The sequence below is a fragment of the Mesoplodon mirus genome (genome assembly GCF_964341445.2).
Source record: "Mesoplodon mirus genome assembly, chromosome: 5".
NCBI classification, from domain to species: Eukaryota; Metazoa; Chordata; class Mammalia; order Artiodactyla; family Ziphiidae; genus Mesoplodon; species Mesoplodon mirus.
The window spans coordinates 2,953,545-2,970,153 of NC_138980.1; the positions used below are offsets into that span (position 1 = coordinate 2,953,545).

Consider the following 16,609-nt stretch of genomic DNA (forward strand, 5'->3'; position numbering starts at 1 on the left):
TCATATCCTTTCTAGTTAAAAGATTCATGAATGGTTCTGCAGTACTAGAGTAGACAAGGTAGACAATCTGTTCAAGTGCTTCCCCAATTGTGGGATTGGTGACAGACCATAGTTTCATTTTGTACCTTCAAGTCTTCCTTTGGGAATATGCCAACAAGGAATGTCACCTGGCCTTGACTGCCAGTTGTGATACTTGATATTGTCTACACAGTCTTCTACTGTGTTAGTTTTGGCATCATTTATTGGCCTGGGATAGACTGCACATGCTCCTACATCAATTACACATGCTCCTACATCAATCATACATCAATTACAACCTGCGACCAAACATCTGTCTAAGTGTAAATATTTCCTTTAGCTCTTAAGAGAGGAATCACAATTGGCCATTCTGTAGCTTCTGGAAGCTTCACAAACTATTTTCACAACCACTCAATTAATTGATTTGGACCATCAGTAAGGTAAAAAACACCTGGTTAATATTTCAGGATAATCATGATGCAAGAGATGAAAACTGAAAAGTAGAATTTGATGAACAAACTTCTCCTTAAGACAAATGTTTTAAAGTGTCCAGGCTAGATTTCTAAAGATGGAAAGAATGCACCAAAGGTATAAACATTTTTAAACGTTCACTCTGAAAGTATTTCAAACCTACAAAACAGTTCCAGGGGTACAGATAGTTCCCTTTTACCGATCTTCCCCAGATGCTGACATCCTGCATAACCACAGTACAGTTGTCAAAGCAAGGAAATTAATATTTATAAAACAGTATAACTACGGATCTTATTCAAGTTTCACCAATTGTCCCACTAATGTTCTTTTTGAAAGCTTTTTTGTGGAACCTGGCGAGTATCACACATCACATTTGTTATACTTCCTTGGTCTCATCTAATCATGGACAGATCCTGATTTTGTCTTTTACAGCCTCAACACTTTCAAAAGGTATTCACCAATTGTTTTGTGGAATGTCCCTCAGTTTGCATTTGCCTCATGATTTCTCATGATTTAGAATTCAGGCTGTACATTCTGGGCAGGAATATCAGTGTACCTACCATACTTGGGGAGAGTGGGGTAGGACACATGATGTCTCTATCTCAATACTGGTGGTATTAACTTTTGACTGCTTGGTTGTGGTGGTGTGCCTGATTTCTCCACTAAGCAGTTTCTGTTTATTCCCCCTGGATATCTTGTGAGGAAATGCTTTGCCCTCCTAAGTTTAGCATCCACTGACAGTTCTTGCCTGCAAAATTACTGCTGTGGTGTTTGCCAAATAGCAGTATTTTGTTTCCATCCTTCCTTCTACATTTATAATTAGGATTCCACTGAAGGGAGGATCTGCCCCTTTTATTTATGTATTCACATCACAATGGACCAAACATTTCCTTTTCTATGGGTATGAACAATTTTTAAGATTTTGGATGGACCTGATAAATTGCTTTCAGAAATAGTGTACAGATTTACACTCCCTCAGATACTACATGAGTCTGTCGCCTTTCTATACCCATACCAACAGTAATTATGTACAAATAAATTCATTTGTTTAAAAAAAGGATATCTAGTAATTACTTACCTTTGCAGTTTATTGCCTCTTATGTATCTTCACTGTTCATTTGTTTTTCATCTTCCATCATTTGTTATTTTTATTTATTTATTTATTTTTTTGCAGTACGCGGGCCTCTCACTGTTGTGGCCTCTCCCATTGCGGAGCACAGGCTCCGGACACGCAGGCTCAGCGGCCATGGCTCATGGGCCTAGCCGCTCCACAGCATGTGGGATCTTCCCAGACCGGGGCACGAACCTGTGTCCCCGTGTCCCCTGCATCGGCAGGCGGACTCTCAACCACTGGGCCACCGGGGAAGCCCCCATCATTTGTTATTTTATATAACATTGTACATTTTACCCTTGTCACCTATGTGTTTACGAGATCTTTCTGCACTGAGGATATTATTACAGATGGAATTATTTGTAACATATTTTCTCAATTTCTTTGCATTTTACCTTTACTAATGAATGTCAATTTTACAGTTTTATATGGTCAAATATATTGATGTGTTCCTTTTTTATTTGTGCTGTTGTAGAAAGTTCTTTACCAAATAAAGATACTCAACATGCTCTCTTAGATTTTTGATTAAGTCCACATTTTTATATGTATTTCTTTTATTCTTCTGGATTATATTCCACTAGGCTTTCCAACATAAACTTTTTTCTTTGTTTCAGTATTTTCCCCCAGAGTTCAGGAATTTTTAAAGGTAGAATTTAAATCACTGGGGAAATATATATATAACTTTTAATATTAATATGATGCTAACCATCCATTTGGGGGAAAAAACTCCCTACTTCACACTATTTATAAAAATGGATTCCTCATGGATATGTGTATTAGAAAAATATTTTTTATCAAGAAAATACAAACTCTACAAATCTAGTCAGCTGGATAAATACATGGCAGATTATCTATCCCTGGACAGTTTGTTAGCATTAGATTAAAGTGAAATAAATATGATTAAGATATCCTTCATCATATTGATACAATATTGCCTATATCTTAGATTATAACTGAGAGCATATACTATAAAATCTTTTTACTGTTCACGAAAGTTTCTCTAAAGTTTTTGGTTACGTTCAAGTCTCCTTATCAGGACAGCTATACCCCAAAGCAAGATTTTTATTTGAATAAAAAGGGGCCCATAAGTTGAAATAAATAACAGTATAAAATATATATTTACAAACATTTATGATTACTAACATAAATATTAATTTATATTACATGTAGGCATAATAGAAAATGATAAAAAGATAACTGTAATGAAGACGAGGAAAAATACAAAACCAAATCAGGGATTCAGGTCTCTTTTTGTCAACACAACACACAAATGCCCCAAATGCTAATATGTAATTAGCTGTAAACATCTCATAACAAACCAAGCATCCAGGGGGCTCCCTCTGCCAGGATGCATTACCGGATGTGGTACGCCCTGAAGCACTTGGCATGGACGCCCTTCTGGCACTTCTCACAGCGGGTGTTGGTCTGTGAGTGGCACAGGGCACACCGGGTCCTCTTGTCCTGGTGGATGATCCAGTGCCCAATCATGTCAAAGCGGCTCTCGGTTTCCAGCCGCCTGCTTCTCCTCCCTTGGGATGATGTATCCGCGTTGCTCTCTAGGTACACGCAGGCCACATATCTCCGGAAGGCCAGAAGGTCCACCTGGGCATCATGGCAGCATATCCTGTGCAGCTGCCATGCATTGTTAAGAGCAGCGTCAATAACATAGCCAATGAAACTCGAGTACCACTTCATACCCCGGATCTTCACCTTGTACTTGGCGATGTTCTGGTCCATGCGGCCGACACCCCCGACCTTCTCCTGGTACAGCCTCAGCAGGGATGGCTGATGAACCTGGGCCTGCGTCTTGGCTGCTCCCGAGTGATGGTTGGTCAGCCCCACTGGCTCTATGCCCACAGCGTTGGAGCAGATGTTGACCACACTGCTATCATGCCAGCGGCACACGATGATCTCCTCACTCTCATCAACTTTGTAATCAAACGAGCCCCTCTTCATTCTCTTCAGTTCTTTGGGATCTTTAAGGGGACATCGTTCAGTTCTGTACTCACGAACAGTTCCTGTGGCCTTCACTCCTTTCTTCCTTAAAATGGACATCAATTTGACACTTGTAAAAACCTTGTCAAAAAAGATGTGGTATGGCAGATACCCACGTGTCTGAAGTGCATCCACAAATTTCACCACCATACTGCCTCCTAGGTCCAGGCCCCTGTCTGGCTTAGTGAACAGTGTGCCCTGTGAGGGCTCGAACCACACCAAATAGCCCCTGCTGGTCGTCCCACACCAGATCTTGTAGCCCAGCTGCACAGGTTTCCCCGCAGGCAGATGCTTGGACCCCCGGTGTCCAAAGTACTCACACATAGACTCGCCAAAGCTGTAGAACTCTTCCAAGGGTGCATGCTTCTGGAAATTGTAGTTCATGCGGACAATGAGAGGCCTCACCTTGGCAAACCTATCACTTTCATCAAGCTCATTGTTATCTGCAAAATGCAGGTATGAGAAGATCAGTTCAAATCTGTCCCTTCTGATTGCATCAGCCACAAGATGATGATGTGAATCAGGGGATGTTTCCCAAAACATCCTTCTCCTTGGATAGGAGATATACCCACTTAAAATCAAAATGCCCAAAACACACTTCAATTCCTGGGCTGTGAGACCCAGGTTGACATTCTTCTGCCAAGCATAACGATTGGTTTCATTAACAATGAAATTAATTGTTCCTTCATCAAAAAACAATTCAAAGAGGCCTACAGGACTCAGTTCCTGGCTTTTGAGATCCTCCATATGAGGATCTGATGCTGTCCAACTGGTGAAGTCCGGGCAGATATCTCTTTTGGTCCAAACATGTTGAGGTTCCACTACTGCCTTTTGCTTCTTCATGGCTGGCTGCAGCTGCAGGTCATCATCATCCTCCCCGGTGCCAGAGTCCTCAGGCACAACAAAGGCATGCAGCACATTGCCAGGCAGGTGGGTTCCTCGCCGGCCATCTTCATCACCCGAGTCCTCATCAGTGAAGTCCCCTGAAGCATTGTTGGGTGGTGCAATGAAGATCTCCTCCCTACTCTGGCCAGACTCTTCCTGCTCCAGAGCATTCAGAACCTCAAGCAACTTCATGGACTTCAGCTTTGAGCTGGTTCTTCTCCCAGTAGTGAGGCTGCTGCGATGACAGGAAATAGAATGAAGAGAGGCCATGCAGGAAAGCCAGTGCTTCAGCAGAAAACTCCACTAAAGCATTGACCAAGAGGAGGGCACTCCCACTGCAACAGCATCTTGGACCTAACACCATAAGGCATAGTGCCAGATAAGTGAATTTTCCAGACAAACACAAATTATTCATCTAAGTGCAGAAGTATTTTAATGAAGGGAGACATTCTAAAGAGGTATTCCATACTTCCTTTCCTTCTTAAATAAAGTGTCTGAATAGAGGATCCCCTCTTGTGATGAATCCAGGTGCCACTGTTATCACCTGGTTAACAGTAACTGTCAACGGGAAGGCTCGGCTGCTGAAGTGACATCCACCGATGCCTCCTGACTCAGTGGCCCTAGCAGCTCTGCTTTCATGCTTCTGCCTTATCTGTCTCTTCCCTTTTTCTTATTCACTTGGCATATATAAGTTTCCTCACCTCCCAAATACTCAAACTCTCCCGACTTGAACTCTCACTACCCAAATTCAGGACCTAAATAGATTCAGACAGATTTTCACAAAGCTCCCTCAACATCTGATATCCTACTGCATACTAACGTGCTAAATAGATTTGGAAACATGGAAAGCCCTGCTATTCTAACTCTCCCTGTGCATGTAGGAACCAAATACAAGAAATATTTGTATTTAGTGGGCACCAACCACGAGCAGGTGCTGCCCAGGGGCTGGCAGTGGGCACACTCCACTCCCTGACCTGCATAGCACTTGCTTCCAAATGGATGAGACAGATGACACAACAACAAACACGTAGCTATGCAGGACGGCATCAGGTAGCGATGAGGGCCATCCTGAATAAGGGATAGAGAGTGCAGCAAAGGAATAGGGCTGGGGGTGCTACTTTAGACCTATGATGAGGGAAGGCTCACAGGGCAGATGGCCTGGAGAGGTGAAGGAGTGAGCCTTGCAGACAGCTGGAGACTGGGTGTCCCAGAGGGAGAGAAAGAACTGTAGGTAGGTACAAGGCCCTGTGGTTGAAGGGACTTGATATCTATGAACAGCAAGGAGGTTAGTGACACTGCAGATGTAGTGAAGGGAGAAGAGTAGCGCAGAGGTGGCTGGGTCCAGGGCCAAGGCCCCACAGGGTTCCAGAGGTCCTGATCAGGACTTCCAGTCGTATTCAGTTATCACAGGAAGCCCCTGAGGGGATAGAGCAGGACAGTGAGGGGTCAAATACATTACTCTGGCTATGAGAGTAGACTGGACTTGGGAAGGTGGGCATTGCTGCTGCCCTACGCCTTGGCCTCTGCATGAGAAAAGCCATGTACCAGAGGCAGGATGCAGGCTTTACCACAAAGGTTATTTCTCTGCCTGCTCTTAGGCTTTGGAGTTTAAGCTGCATTAGAGATTCATTCCAACCTCACTTCCAGGACACTGACTCCACCAGCCACCCCTGCTGGAGGCTAGAGCACAAGAAGTCCGACCTCTGGGGATACGAGGTATGCCTCAAGCTCTCCATAGCCAGCCAGAAAGGGAGAGGAAACCTGAAGCTCTTCCTTTCCATGGACCTCGAACTAAGACACATTCTCAAAGGGTAACAGCCATCTTCATGCCTCCCCTGACCTCCCCTGGTCTACAGCAGCAGATCCAGGCCTGCCCAGCCACAATCTCTGCTAGTCTCACCACTGAAACAGGCCCTCAAACACCTCTGTGCATACCTGTTCAAACCCTTAGAGTGAGAAAGCCTGCAGGAACTGAGGCAGCCCCACAGACAACCATCTTGTGTCTTGAAAGATGAGGAAAGTAAATCACGTTTTTAGATCAAGTGCAGAACTAGAGCTACACAGCTGCACCCGTACTGTACCATACACACTCCTTTGTCTGCCTTGTCTTTTCTCCAGTCTCCTTCTCTCCTCTCCCTCCTTGGTGCTTCATAGACACCCCAAGTGCTTAGGGTGGCCAGCAGGACTGAGAACTGAAAATGTTATAGACTTGGTCTTTCAAAAGTAGAGAAGTAAATACAGTTAGCCTTGAATAACATGGGTTTGAACTATGTGAGTCCACTTATACATAGATTTTTTTTGGTAAATATGTCCTGGAATACTACATGATCCTCAGTTGGTTGGAACCGCCAGTGCAGAGAGCCCGATTATAAAGCTATACACAGATTTTCAAATGTGCAGAGTCAGCACCCCTAATCCCCATGTGTTCAAGAGTCAACTGTACTTGCATAGAGCCTTTCATCAAACATTACTCCTACCTTGATGATGAAGCCATGGTATACTGTGAACATGAGGTTGTCTTTACTTGCAGAGTCTAAGAATCTGTAAGACAACAGAAGTCAGTTTTAAGAAATCATATCTTAATTAGCAAAGGAATAGGACCTTCTCTACCATTTAAGGGAAAAAAAATCTCAAGATTCACTATCAACCAGAGGGAAATGGATCAAGTACACACAGGAAATGATGTGTAGTTGACTGGCTAGTCAGAGAGAAAACGAACAAGCTCCCCCATCTCACACCTCACAACAAAATAGTCAGTACTGGCATTTTGTTTCTTGTGGGGGGCTGTCCTATGTATTATGTGATGTTTAACAGCATCCTAGGCCTCCATCTGCCAGATACCAATAGAACAACTACCCCACTAGTTGTGAAAAACAAAAAGGTTCGAGACAAATGTCCTCTGGTGGGGAGAGTAGGAGGTAAAATATCGCCTGGTTGATGACTACTGTCCTACATTAGCACTGCCAATAGAACTTGCCATAATGATAGAAATGTTTTATATCAGTTCTGTCCAATATGGTAGCCATGAGCCACATATGGGTATTAAGCACTGGATATATGGCTAGTGTGACTGAGAAATTGAATTTTTAATTTTATGTAATTTTAAGTAATTCAAATTTAAATAGTCACACGTGGATGGTGGCTATGATATTAGATAGTGAAGTCCTAGATGTATTAAGTATTAATTGGAAAAAAGCAAAACTTTTAAAGTATATTAATGACCACAGAGGGAAAACTTTCATATAGAAAACACAGAAACTTAAAGGGGGGTGGATAATTTTAACTACATCAAACTTCCAACAAATCTGTAGTAGGCAGAAGGCCCAAAGGACCCCAAATAGGTTGAACTCAAATAGGGCTACATCAAGACACATTATAATTAAATTGTCAAAAGTCTAAGACAAAGAAAGAATTTGGAAAGCAGCAAGAGAAAGAGAAATTACATACAGGGGAATCCCTATAAGACTAGTAGCAGATTTTTCAACAGAAATTTTTCAGACCAGGAGAGAATGGGATGATATGTTGAAAATGTAGAAAGAAAAAACTATCAACTAAGAATGTTATTCCCAGCAAGCTGTCCTTCAAAATTGAAGAAGACATAAAGATTTTAACAAGCAAACAAAAGCTGAGGGTGTTCATACCACAAGACCTGCTTTAAAAAAAAATGCTAAAAGGAATTCTTCAAGTAGAAGTAAAAGGGCACTAATTACATCATAAAATCATATGAAGATAGTGTAAAACTCATTGGTAATGGTAACTATAAAGTCAGTCAGGTAATAGGGGTGTAAAATTCACTAACAACTATAGATTTAAAGTTAAAAGTTAATGCATATATGTAGAATCTAGAAAAATGGTACTGATGAACAGGTTTGCAAGGCAGAGATAGAGACACAGATGTAGAGAACAAATGTATGGACACCAAGGGGGGAAAGCTGGGGGAGGGGAGTGGGGGGGTGGGATGAATTGGGAGATTGGGATTGACATGTATACACTAATGTGTATAAAGTAGATAACTAATAAGAACCTGCTGTATAGCACAGGGAACTCTACTTCGTTTTACTGTACAGTAGAAACTAACACAACATTGTAAAACAACTACACCCCAATTTAAAAAAAAGGAAAAAACACATTTTAAAACAACTATAACTACAATAATCTGTTATTAGATACATACTATAAAAAGTATGTAAACTGTAGCATCAATAATCTAAAATGTGAGGGGGAGGAGAAGTAAAAGAGTAAAGTTTAGAAATGTTATAGAAGTTAAGGTGTTACCAGTTTAAAATAGGTTGTTATCATTTCAAGATTATTTTATGTAAACCTCATGGCAAACACAAAAGAAAAACTTATTGTAGTTACACAAAAGAATATGATAAAGAAGTCAAGGCATAATAATAGAGTAATTCACCAAATCATAAAAGAACACAACAGGAATAGAAAAAACAAAGGATTTATAAAACAGAAAACGATGAGCAAAATGAAAAGTTAGTCCTTACCTATCAATAATTACTTTAAATGTAAATTCATTAAATTATCGAACCAAAAGTCACGGAATGGCTTAATGGATAAAAAAATAAGATCCAATGATATTCTACTGACAAGATACTCACTTGACCTTTAAACATACACATAGGCTGAGTGTAAAAGGATGGAAAAAGATATTTCAAGCAAATAGTAACCAAAAAAAAAAAAAAGCAGGGGTAGTTATACTTATGTCAGTCGAAATGAACTTTACTAAAATGGAAACAAGAAAATAAGATAATTACATAATGAAAAACAACAATCCATCAAAAGATATAACAATTGTAAATAGTTAAGCACTAAATATTTGAGCACCTAAATATATAAACCAAATACTAAGAGAACAAAAAGGAGAAATAAACAGTGATAAGATAATAGTGGAGGACTTTAATACCTCACTCTCAACAATGGTAGATCATTCAGACAAAGAATCAATAAGGAAACATCAGACTTGAACGTCACTATAGACCAAACGCACATAAAAGACATATACAGAACATTCTATTCAACAATAGAAAAATATACATTCTTCTTAAGCACACATAGAACATTTACTGGGATGTTACATGTTAGGCCACAAAAAAAGTCTTAGCAAATTCAACAAGATCAAAATCATACTAAGTATCTTTCCTGAACACAGTGGTCTAAAGCTAGAAATCAGTAACAGGAGGAAAACTGAAAAACTCAAGAATGCATAAAAATAATTTTCCTGAATAACCAATGTAGCAAAGAAGAAATAAAAGGAAAATAAAAAAGTATCTTGAAACAAACAAAAATGGAAACACAATATACGAAAACAGGGGATGTTAGCAAAAGCAGTTCTAAGAGGGAAGTTTATAGCCATAAACACATACAGAAAGAAAAGAGAACTATCTCTAATAAACAACCCAACTTTACACCTCAAGGAACTAGAAAAAAGAACAAGCTAAGCTTAAAGTTAGCAGAAGGAAAGAAACAATAAAGATTAGAGCAGAGGGCTTCCCTGGTGGCGCAGTGGTTGAGAGTCCGCCTGCCGATGCAGGGGACACGGGTTCGTGCCCCGGTCCGGGAGGATCCCACATGCCGCGGGGCGGCTGGGCCTGTGAGCCATGGCCGCTGAGCCTGCGCGTCCGGAGCCTGTGCTCTGCAACGGGAGAGGCCACAACAGTGAGAGGTCTGCGTACCGCAAAAAAAAAAAAAAAAAAAAAAGATTAGAGCAGAAATAACTAAAGGAGAGAAGAAAAAAATGAGAAAAGATTAAGAAAACTAAGAGTTTGTTCTTTGAAAAGATAAACAAAATTGACAAACCTTTAGCTAAACTATCCAAGAAAAAAACCCCAACAAAATTATAAATCAAAGAGGAGACATTACAACTGATACCACAGAAATACAAAGGATCTGTGCACCTGAAACTATAACACTGCTAATCAGCTATACTCCAGTATAAAATAAAAAGTTAAAAAAAAATACAAAGGATCATAGAGGGTAGTAGGAACATTTATCTGCCAACACACTGGACAATGTAGAAGAAATGGGTAATTCTTAGAAACAAAAAATATACCAAGACTGAATCAAGAAAAAAGAGAAAAAGTGAATGAACCAGTTACTAGTAAGGAGACTGAATCAGTACCCAAAACCTCCCAACAAAGAAAAGCCCAGGACCAGATGGATTCAAGGTGAATTTTACCAAACATTTAAAGAATTAATGCCAATCCTTCCCAAACTCTTCCAAAATATCAAAGAGAAGGGAACACCCCTAAACTCATTTACAAGGACAGTATTACCATCATACCACAGCCAGAATAAGGACATTACAAGGAAGGAAAACTACAGACAAATATCTTTGATGAATACAGATGAAAAAATTCTAAATAATATACTATCACACCAAATTCAACAGTACATTAAATGAACAAATGGGTATATCACAGGAATGCAAGGATTCTTCAATATACGCAAAATCAATGTGATATGCTGTATTAACAAATTGAATAATAAAAACCATATGATGATCTCAATAGATGCAGAAAGAGCTTCTGACAAAATTCAACAGCAATTTATGATAAAAACTCTCCAGAAAGTAGACTAGAGGGAACCTACCTCAACATAATACAGGCCATATATGAAAACCCACAGCCAACATCATTCTCAATGGTGAAAAACAGAAACCATTTCCTCTAAGATCAGGAACAAGACAAGGTTGCCCACTCTCACCATTATTATTCAACATAGTTTTGGAAGTTTTAGCCACAGCAATCAGAGAAGAAAAAGAAATAAAAGGAATCCAAATCAGAAAAGACGAAGCAAAACTGTCACTGTTCGCAGATGACATGGTACTATACATAGAGAATCCTAAAGATGCTACCAGAAAACTACTAGAGCTAATCAATGAATTTGGTAAAGCAGCAGGATACAAAATTAAGGCACAGAAATCTCTTGCATTCCTATATACTAATGATGAAAAATCTGAAAGAGCAATTAAGGAAACACTCCCATTTACCACTGCAACAAAAAGAATAAAATACCTACGAATAAACCTACCTACGGAGACAAAAGACCTGTATGCAGAAAACTATAAGACACTAATGAAAGAAATTAGAGACGAAACAAACATTTGGGGAGATATACCATGTTCTTGGATTGAAAGAATCAACATTGTGAAAATGACTATACTACCCAAAGCAATCTACAGATTCAATGCAATCCCTATCAAACTACCAATGGCATTTTTCACAGAACTAGAACAAAAAATTTCATAATTTGTATGGAAACACAAAAGACCCCGAATAGCCAAAGCAATCTGGAGAAAGTAAAACGGAGCTGGAGGAATCAGGCTCCCTGACTTCAGACTATACTACAAAGCTACAGTAATCAAGACAGTACGGTACTGGCACAAAAACAGAAATATAGATCAATGGAACAGGATAGAAAGCCCAGAGACAAACCCACGCACATATGGTCACCTTATCTTTGATAAAGGAGGCAAGAATATACAATGGAGAAAAGACAGCCTCTTCAATAAGTGGTGCTGGGAAAACTGGACAGCTACATGTAAAAGAATGAAATTAGAACACTCCCTAACACCATATACAAAAGTAAAGTGAAAATGGATAAAATACCTAAATGGAAGGCCAGACACTATAAAACTCTTAAAGGAAAACATAGGCAGAACACTCTATGACGTAAATCACAGCAAGATCCTTTTTGACCCACCTCCTAGAGTAATGGAAATAAAAACAAAAATAAACAAATGGGACTTAATTAAACTTAAAAGCTTTTGCACAGCAAAAGAAACCATAAACAAGAGGAAAAGACAACCCTCAGAATGGGCGAAAATATTTGTAAATGAAGCAACTGACAAAGGATTAATCTTCAAAATATACAAGCAGCTCATGCAGCTCAATATCAAAAAAACAAACAATGCAATCCAAAAATGGGCAGAAGATTTAAATAGACATTTCTCCAAAGAAGATATACAGATTATCACCAAACACATGAAAGGCTGCTCAACATCACTAATCATTAGAGAAATGCAAATCAAAGCGGCAGTGAGGTATCACCTCACACCGGTCAGAAAGGCCATCATCAAAAAATCTACAAACAATAATTGCTGGAAAGGGTGTGGAGAAAAGGGAACCCTCCTGCACTGCTGGTGGGAATGTGAATTGGTACAGCCACTATGGAGAACAGTATGGAGGTTCCTTAAAAAACTAAAAACAGAACTACCATATGACCCAGCAATCCCACTACTAGGCATATACCCTGAGAAAACCATAATTCAAAAAGAGTCATGTACCACAATGTTCACTGCAGCTCTATTTACAGTAGCCAGGACATGGAAGCAACCTAAGTGTCCATCGACAGATGAATGGATAAAGAGGATGTGGCACATACATACAATGCAATATTACTCAGCCATAAAAAGAAACAAAATTGAATTATTTGTAGTGAGGTGGATGGACCTAGAGTCTCTCACAGAGAGTGAAATAAGTCAGAAAGAGAAAAACAAATACCGTATGCTAACACATATATGTGGAATCTAAAAAAAAAAAAAAGGTTCTCATGAACCTAGGGGCAGGACAGGAATAAAGATGCAGACATAGAGAATGGACTTGAGGACATGGGGAGGGGGAAGAGTAAGCTGGGACAAAGTGAGAGAGTGGCATGGACATATATACACTACCAAATGTAAAACAGATAGCTAGTGGGAAGCAGCAGCATAGCACAGGGACATCAGCTCGGTGCTTTGTGACCACCTAGAGGGGTGGGATAGGGAGGGTGGGAGGGAGATGCAAGAGGGAGGGGATATGGGGATAAATGTATACATATAGCTGATTCACTTTGTTATACAGCAGATACTAACACACCAGTGTAAAGCAATTATACTCCAATAAAGATGTTCAAAAAAAAAACATCATACACCATGATTAAGTGGGAGTCACCCCTGGGATGCACGGGTGGTATTGATAAAACATATGAAAATCAACGTGATACACAACATCATTAATAGAATGAAAGATAAAAATCAAAGGAACGGGGCCTCCCTGGTGGCGCAGTGGTTGAGAGTCCGCCTGCCGATGCAGGGGATACGGGTTCGTGCCCCGGTCTGGGAGGATCCCATATGCCGCGGAGCGGCTGGGCCCGTGAGCCATGGCCGCTGGGCCTGCGCGTCCGGAGCCTGTGCTCCGCAACGGGAGAGGCCACAACAGTGAGAGGCCCGCATACCACAAAAAGAAAAAAAAAAAAAAAAAAAAAAATCAAAGGAACATCTCAATAGATATAGTAAAGCACTTGACAAAACACCATATCCTTTCAAGATAAAACTCTCAACAACTTAGGTATAGAAGGAACATACCTCAGCATAACAGAGGTCACAGATGACAAGCACAGAGCTAACATCATATTCAGCGGTGAAAGACTGAAAGCTTGTCCTCTAAGATCAGGAATAAGACAAGGATACCTACTCTCACCACTCCTATTCAACACAGTACAAGAAGTCCTACCAGAGCAATAATTTAAGAAAATGAAATAAAAGGCATCAGAATTGGAAAGGAAGAAGAAAAACTGTCTCTATTTACAGATGACATGATTTTACATACAGAAAACCCTAACAACTTCACAAAAAAACTGTTAGATCTAATGAATGAATTCAGTAAAGTTACAGGATATAAAATCAACATACAAAAATCAGTAACATTACTATACTTTAAAACTGAATTCTCTTAAGAACTGGAGAATGGGACTTCCCTGGTGGTCTAGTGGCTAACACTCCATACTCCCAATGCAGGAGGCCCAGGTTTGATCCCTAGTCAGGGAACTAGATTCCATATGCTGCAACTAAGAGTTCTCATGCCACAACTAAGGATCCTGTAAGCCGAAACTAAAGATTCCGCGTGCCGCAACTAAAGATTCCGCATGCTGCAACTAAAGACCCCGCGTGCCACAACTAAGACCTAGTGTAGCCAAAAAATAAATATTTTTTAAAAAGGGAATTGGAGAATATTACCCCACTACAATAGCATTAAACAATAAAATATATAGGAATAAATTTAACCATAGAAGTAAAAAAAAAAAATCCCTATACTGGAAACTACAAATCATTGATGAAAGAAACTGAAGACAAAAATATCCCACGATTATGGATTGGAAGAATTAATACTACAATGTCTATACTACCCAAAGCCATCTACAGATCCAATGCAATCCCTATCAAGATTTAATGGCAATTTTTATAGAAGTAGAAAAAAACAATCCTAAAATTTGTATGGAACCACAAAAGACCTCAAATAGTCAAAGCAATCCTAAAAAGAACAAAGCAGGAGGAATTACACTTCCTCATTTCAAACTATATTATAGGGCTATAGTAATCAAAGGGATCAAGATGGCAACGTGAGAGGACATGGAGCTCACTGCCCGCCACAAACAAATCAAAAATATATCTACACATAAACAATTTTCACTGAAAACTGAGTGGAAACTGGCAGAAGGACTGCTGTACAAACAAGGGTGTAGGAAAGATATACACGTGATCAGGTATGAAGGGAAGAAAAGATGGGGTCAGGACCTGGTGCTCCTGGAAGGGGACTCAGAGGAAATGGAAGATTATAAGGGCAGACACCTGCCCTGGGAAGTGAGCAATTCAAGCCACAGATTAGATGCCCCAGTCCTGGGGTGCTACGTGGAGAAAATTAGATATTTTTCCAAAGAAAATATTTAATGGCCAACAGGTACATGAAAAGGTGCTCAACATCACTAATCATCAGACTTCCTTGGTGGTGCAGTGGTTAAGAATCCAGCTGCCAATGCAGGGGACACGGGTTCGAGCCCTGGTCCGGGCAGATCCCACATGCCGTGGAGCAACTAAGCCCTGTACGCCACAGCTACTGAGCCTGCACTCTAGAGCATGCAAGCCACAACTACTGAGCCTGTGTGCCTAGAGCCCGTGCTCCCCAACGAGAGGCCACCGCAATGAGAAGCCAATGCACAGCAATGGAACACCCAACACAGCCAAAAATAATTGAATAAATAAATAAATTTATTTTTAAAAAATCACTAATCGTCAAGGAAATGCATATCAAAACCACAGTGAGGGCTTCCCTGGTGGCGCAGTGGTTGAGAGTCCGCCTGCCAATACAGGGGACACGGGTTCATGCCCCGGTCCGGGAAGATCCCACATGCCGTGGAGCAGCTGGGCCCGTGAGCCATGGCCGCTGGGCCTGCGCGTCTGGAGCCTGTGCTCCGCAACGGGAGAGGCCACAACGGTGAGAGGCCCGCGTACCACAAAAAAAAAAAAAAAAAAAGACACATCAAGCATGTGGAAAAAAGGGAAGCCTTGTGCACTACTGGTGGGAATGCAAACTGGAGCAGCCACTTCAGAAAACAGTATGGAGGTTCCTCAAAAAAGTAAAAATAAAGCTACCATACAGTCCAGCAATTCCACTTCTGGGTATACATCCAAAGGAAATGAAGTCACTATTTGAAGAAATATCTGCATCCCCATGTTCACTGAAACATTACTTACAATAGAAAAGATGTATCCACTGAAGAAAATGTGGTACATATATATAATGGAATGTTATTCAGCCATAAAAAAGAAGGAAATACTATCATTTGTGACAGCATGGATGCACTTGAGGGCATTATGCTAAGTGAAATAGGTTAGACAGAAAAAGACAAATATCGTATGATCCCACTTATATGTAGAATCTAAAAAAACAAACAAATGAACACATATAAAAAGAAACAGATTTGTGGTCACCAGAGGTGGCGGGTTTAAGAAGAGGGAATTGGTTGATGGCGGTGAAAAGGTCAAGTGTCCAGGTATAAAATAAATGAGGAAGTCTCAGCTTATAACTGGGAAAATATGTACACGATGACCATAGTTAACACTGCTGTATAGTATATTTGGAAGTTGCTAAGAGATTAAATCCTAAAAGTTGTCATCACAAGGAAAATAAATTTCTTCTTCGTAACTATATGAGATGGATGTTAACTTACTACAGGAATTTACAATGTAAGTATGACAGGTCATTATGTGGTACAGTTTAAACTTATACAGTGTTGTATGTCAATTATATCTCAATAAAACTGAAAAAGAAACAAAAAGCCAACTTCAAAACAATAGGAACG

General features: G+C 40.1%; 1 protein-coding gene across 6 annotated transcripts in view; it reads right to left on the reverse strand.

The window, feature by feature from the left end:
* Positions 1-2,683: 2,683 nt before the first annotated feature.
* Positions 2,684-16,609, reverse strand: part of PGBD2 (piggyBac transposable element derived 2) — a 30,095-nt gene continuing 16,169 nt past the window's right edge. For 3 of the 6 annotated variants that reach the window (XM_082622397.1, XM_082622396.1, XM_082622398.1), the window contains exons 2-3: positions 6,958-7,021; positions 2,684-4,715 (exon numbers count right to left, since the gene is read on the reverse strand). In XM_082622397.1, coding sequence (XP_082478523.1) covers positions 2,954-4,715; positions 6,958-6,974 — 1,779 coding nt within the window. In that variant the 5' untranslated portion in view covers positions 6,975-7,021 and the 3' untranslated portion in view covers positions 2,684-2,953. Of the gene's footprint in view, positions 4,835-6,957; positions 7,363-16,609 lie in introns of those variants that run through there. The other 3 variants (XM_082622394.1, XM_082622393.1, XM_082622395.1) reach the window with 2 other exon arrangements.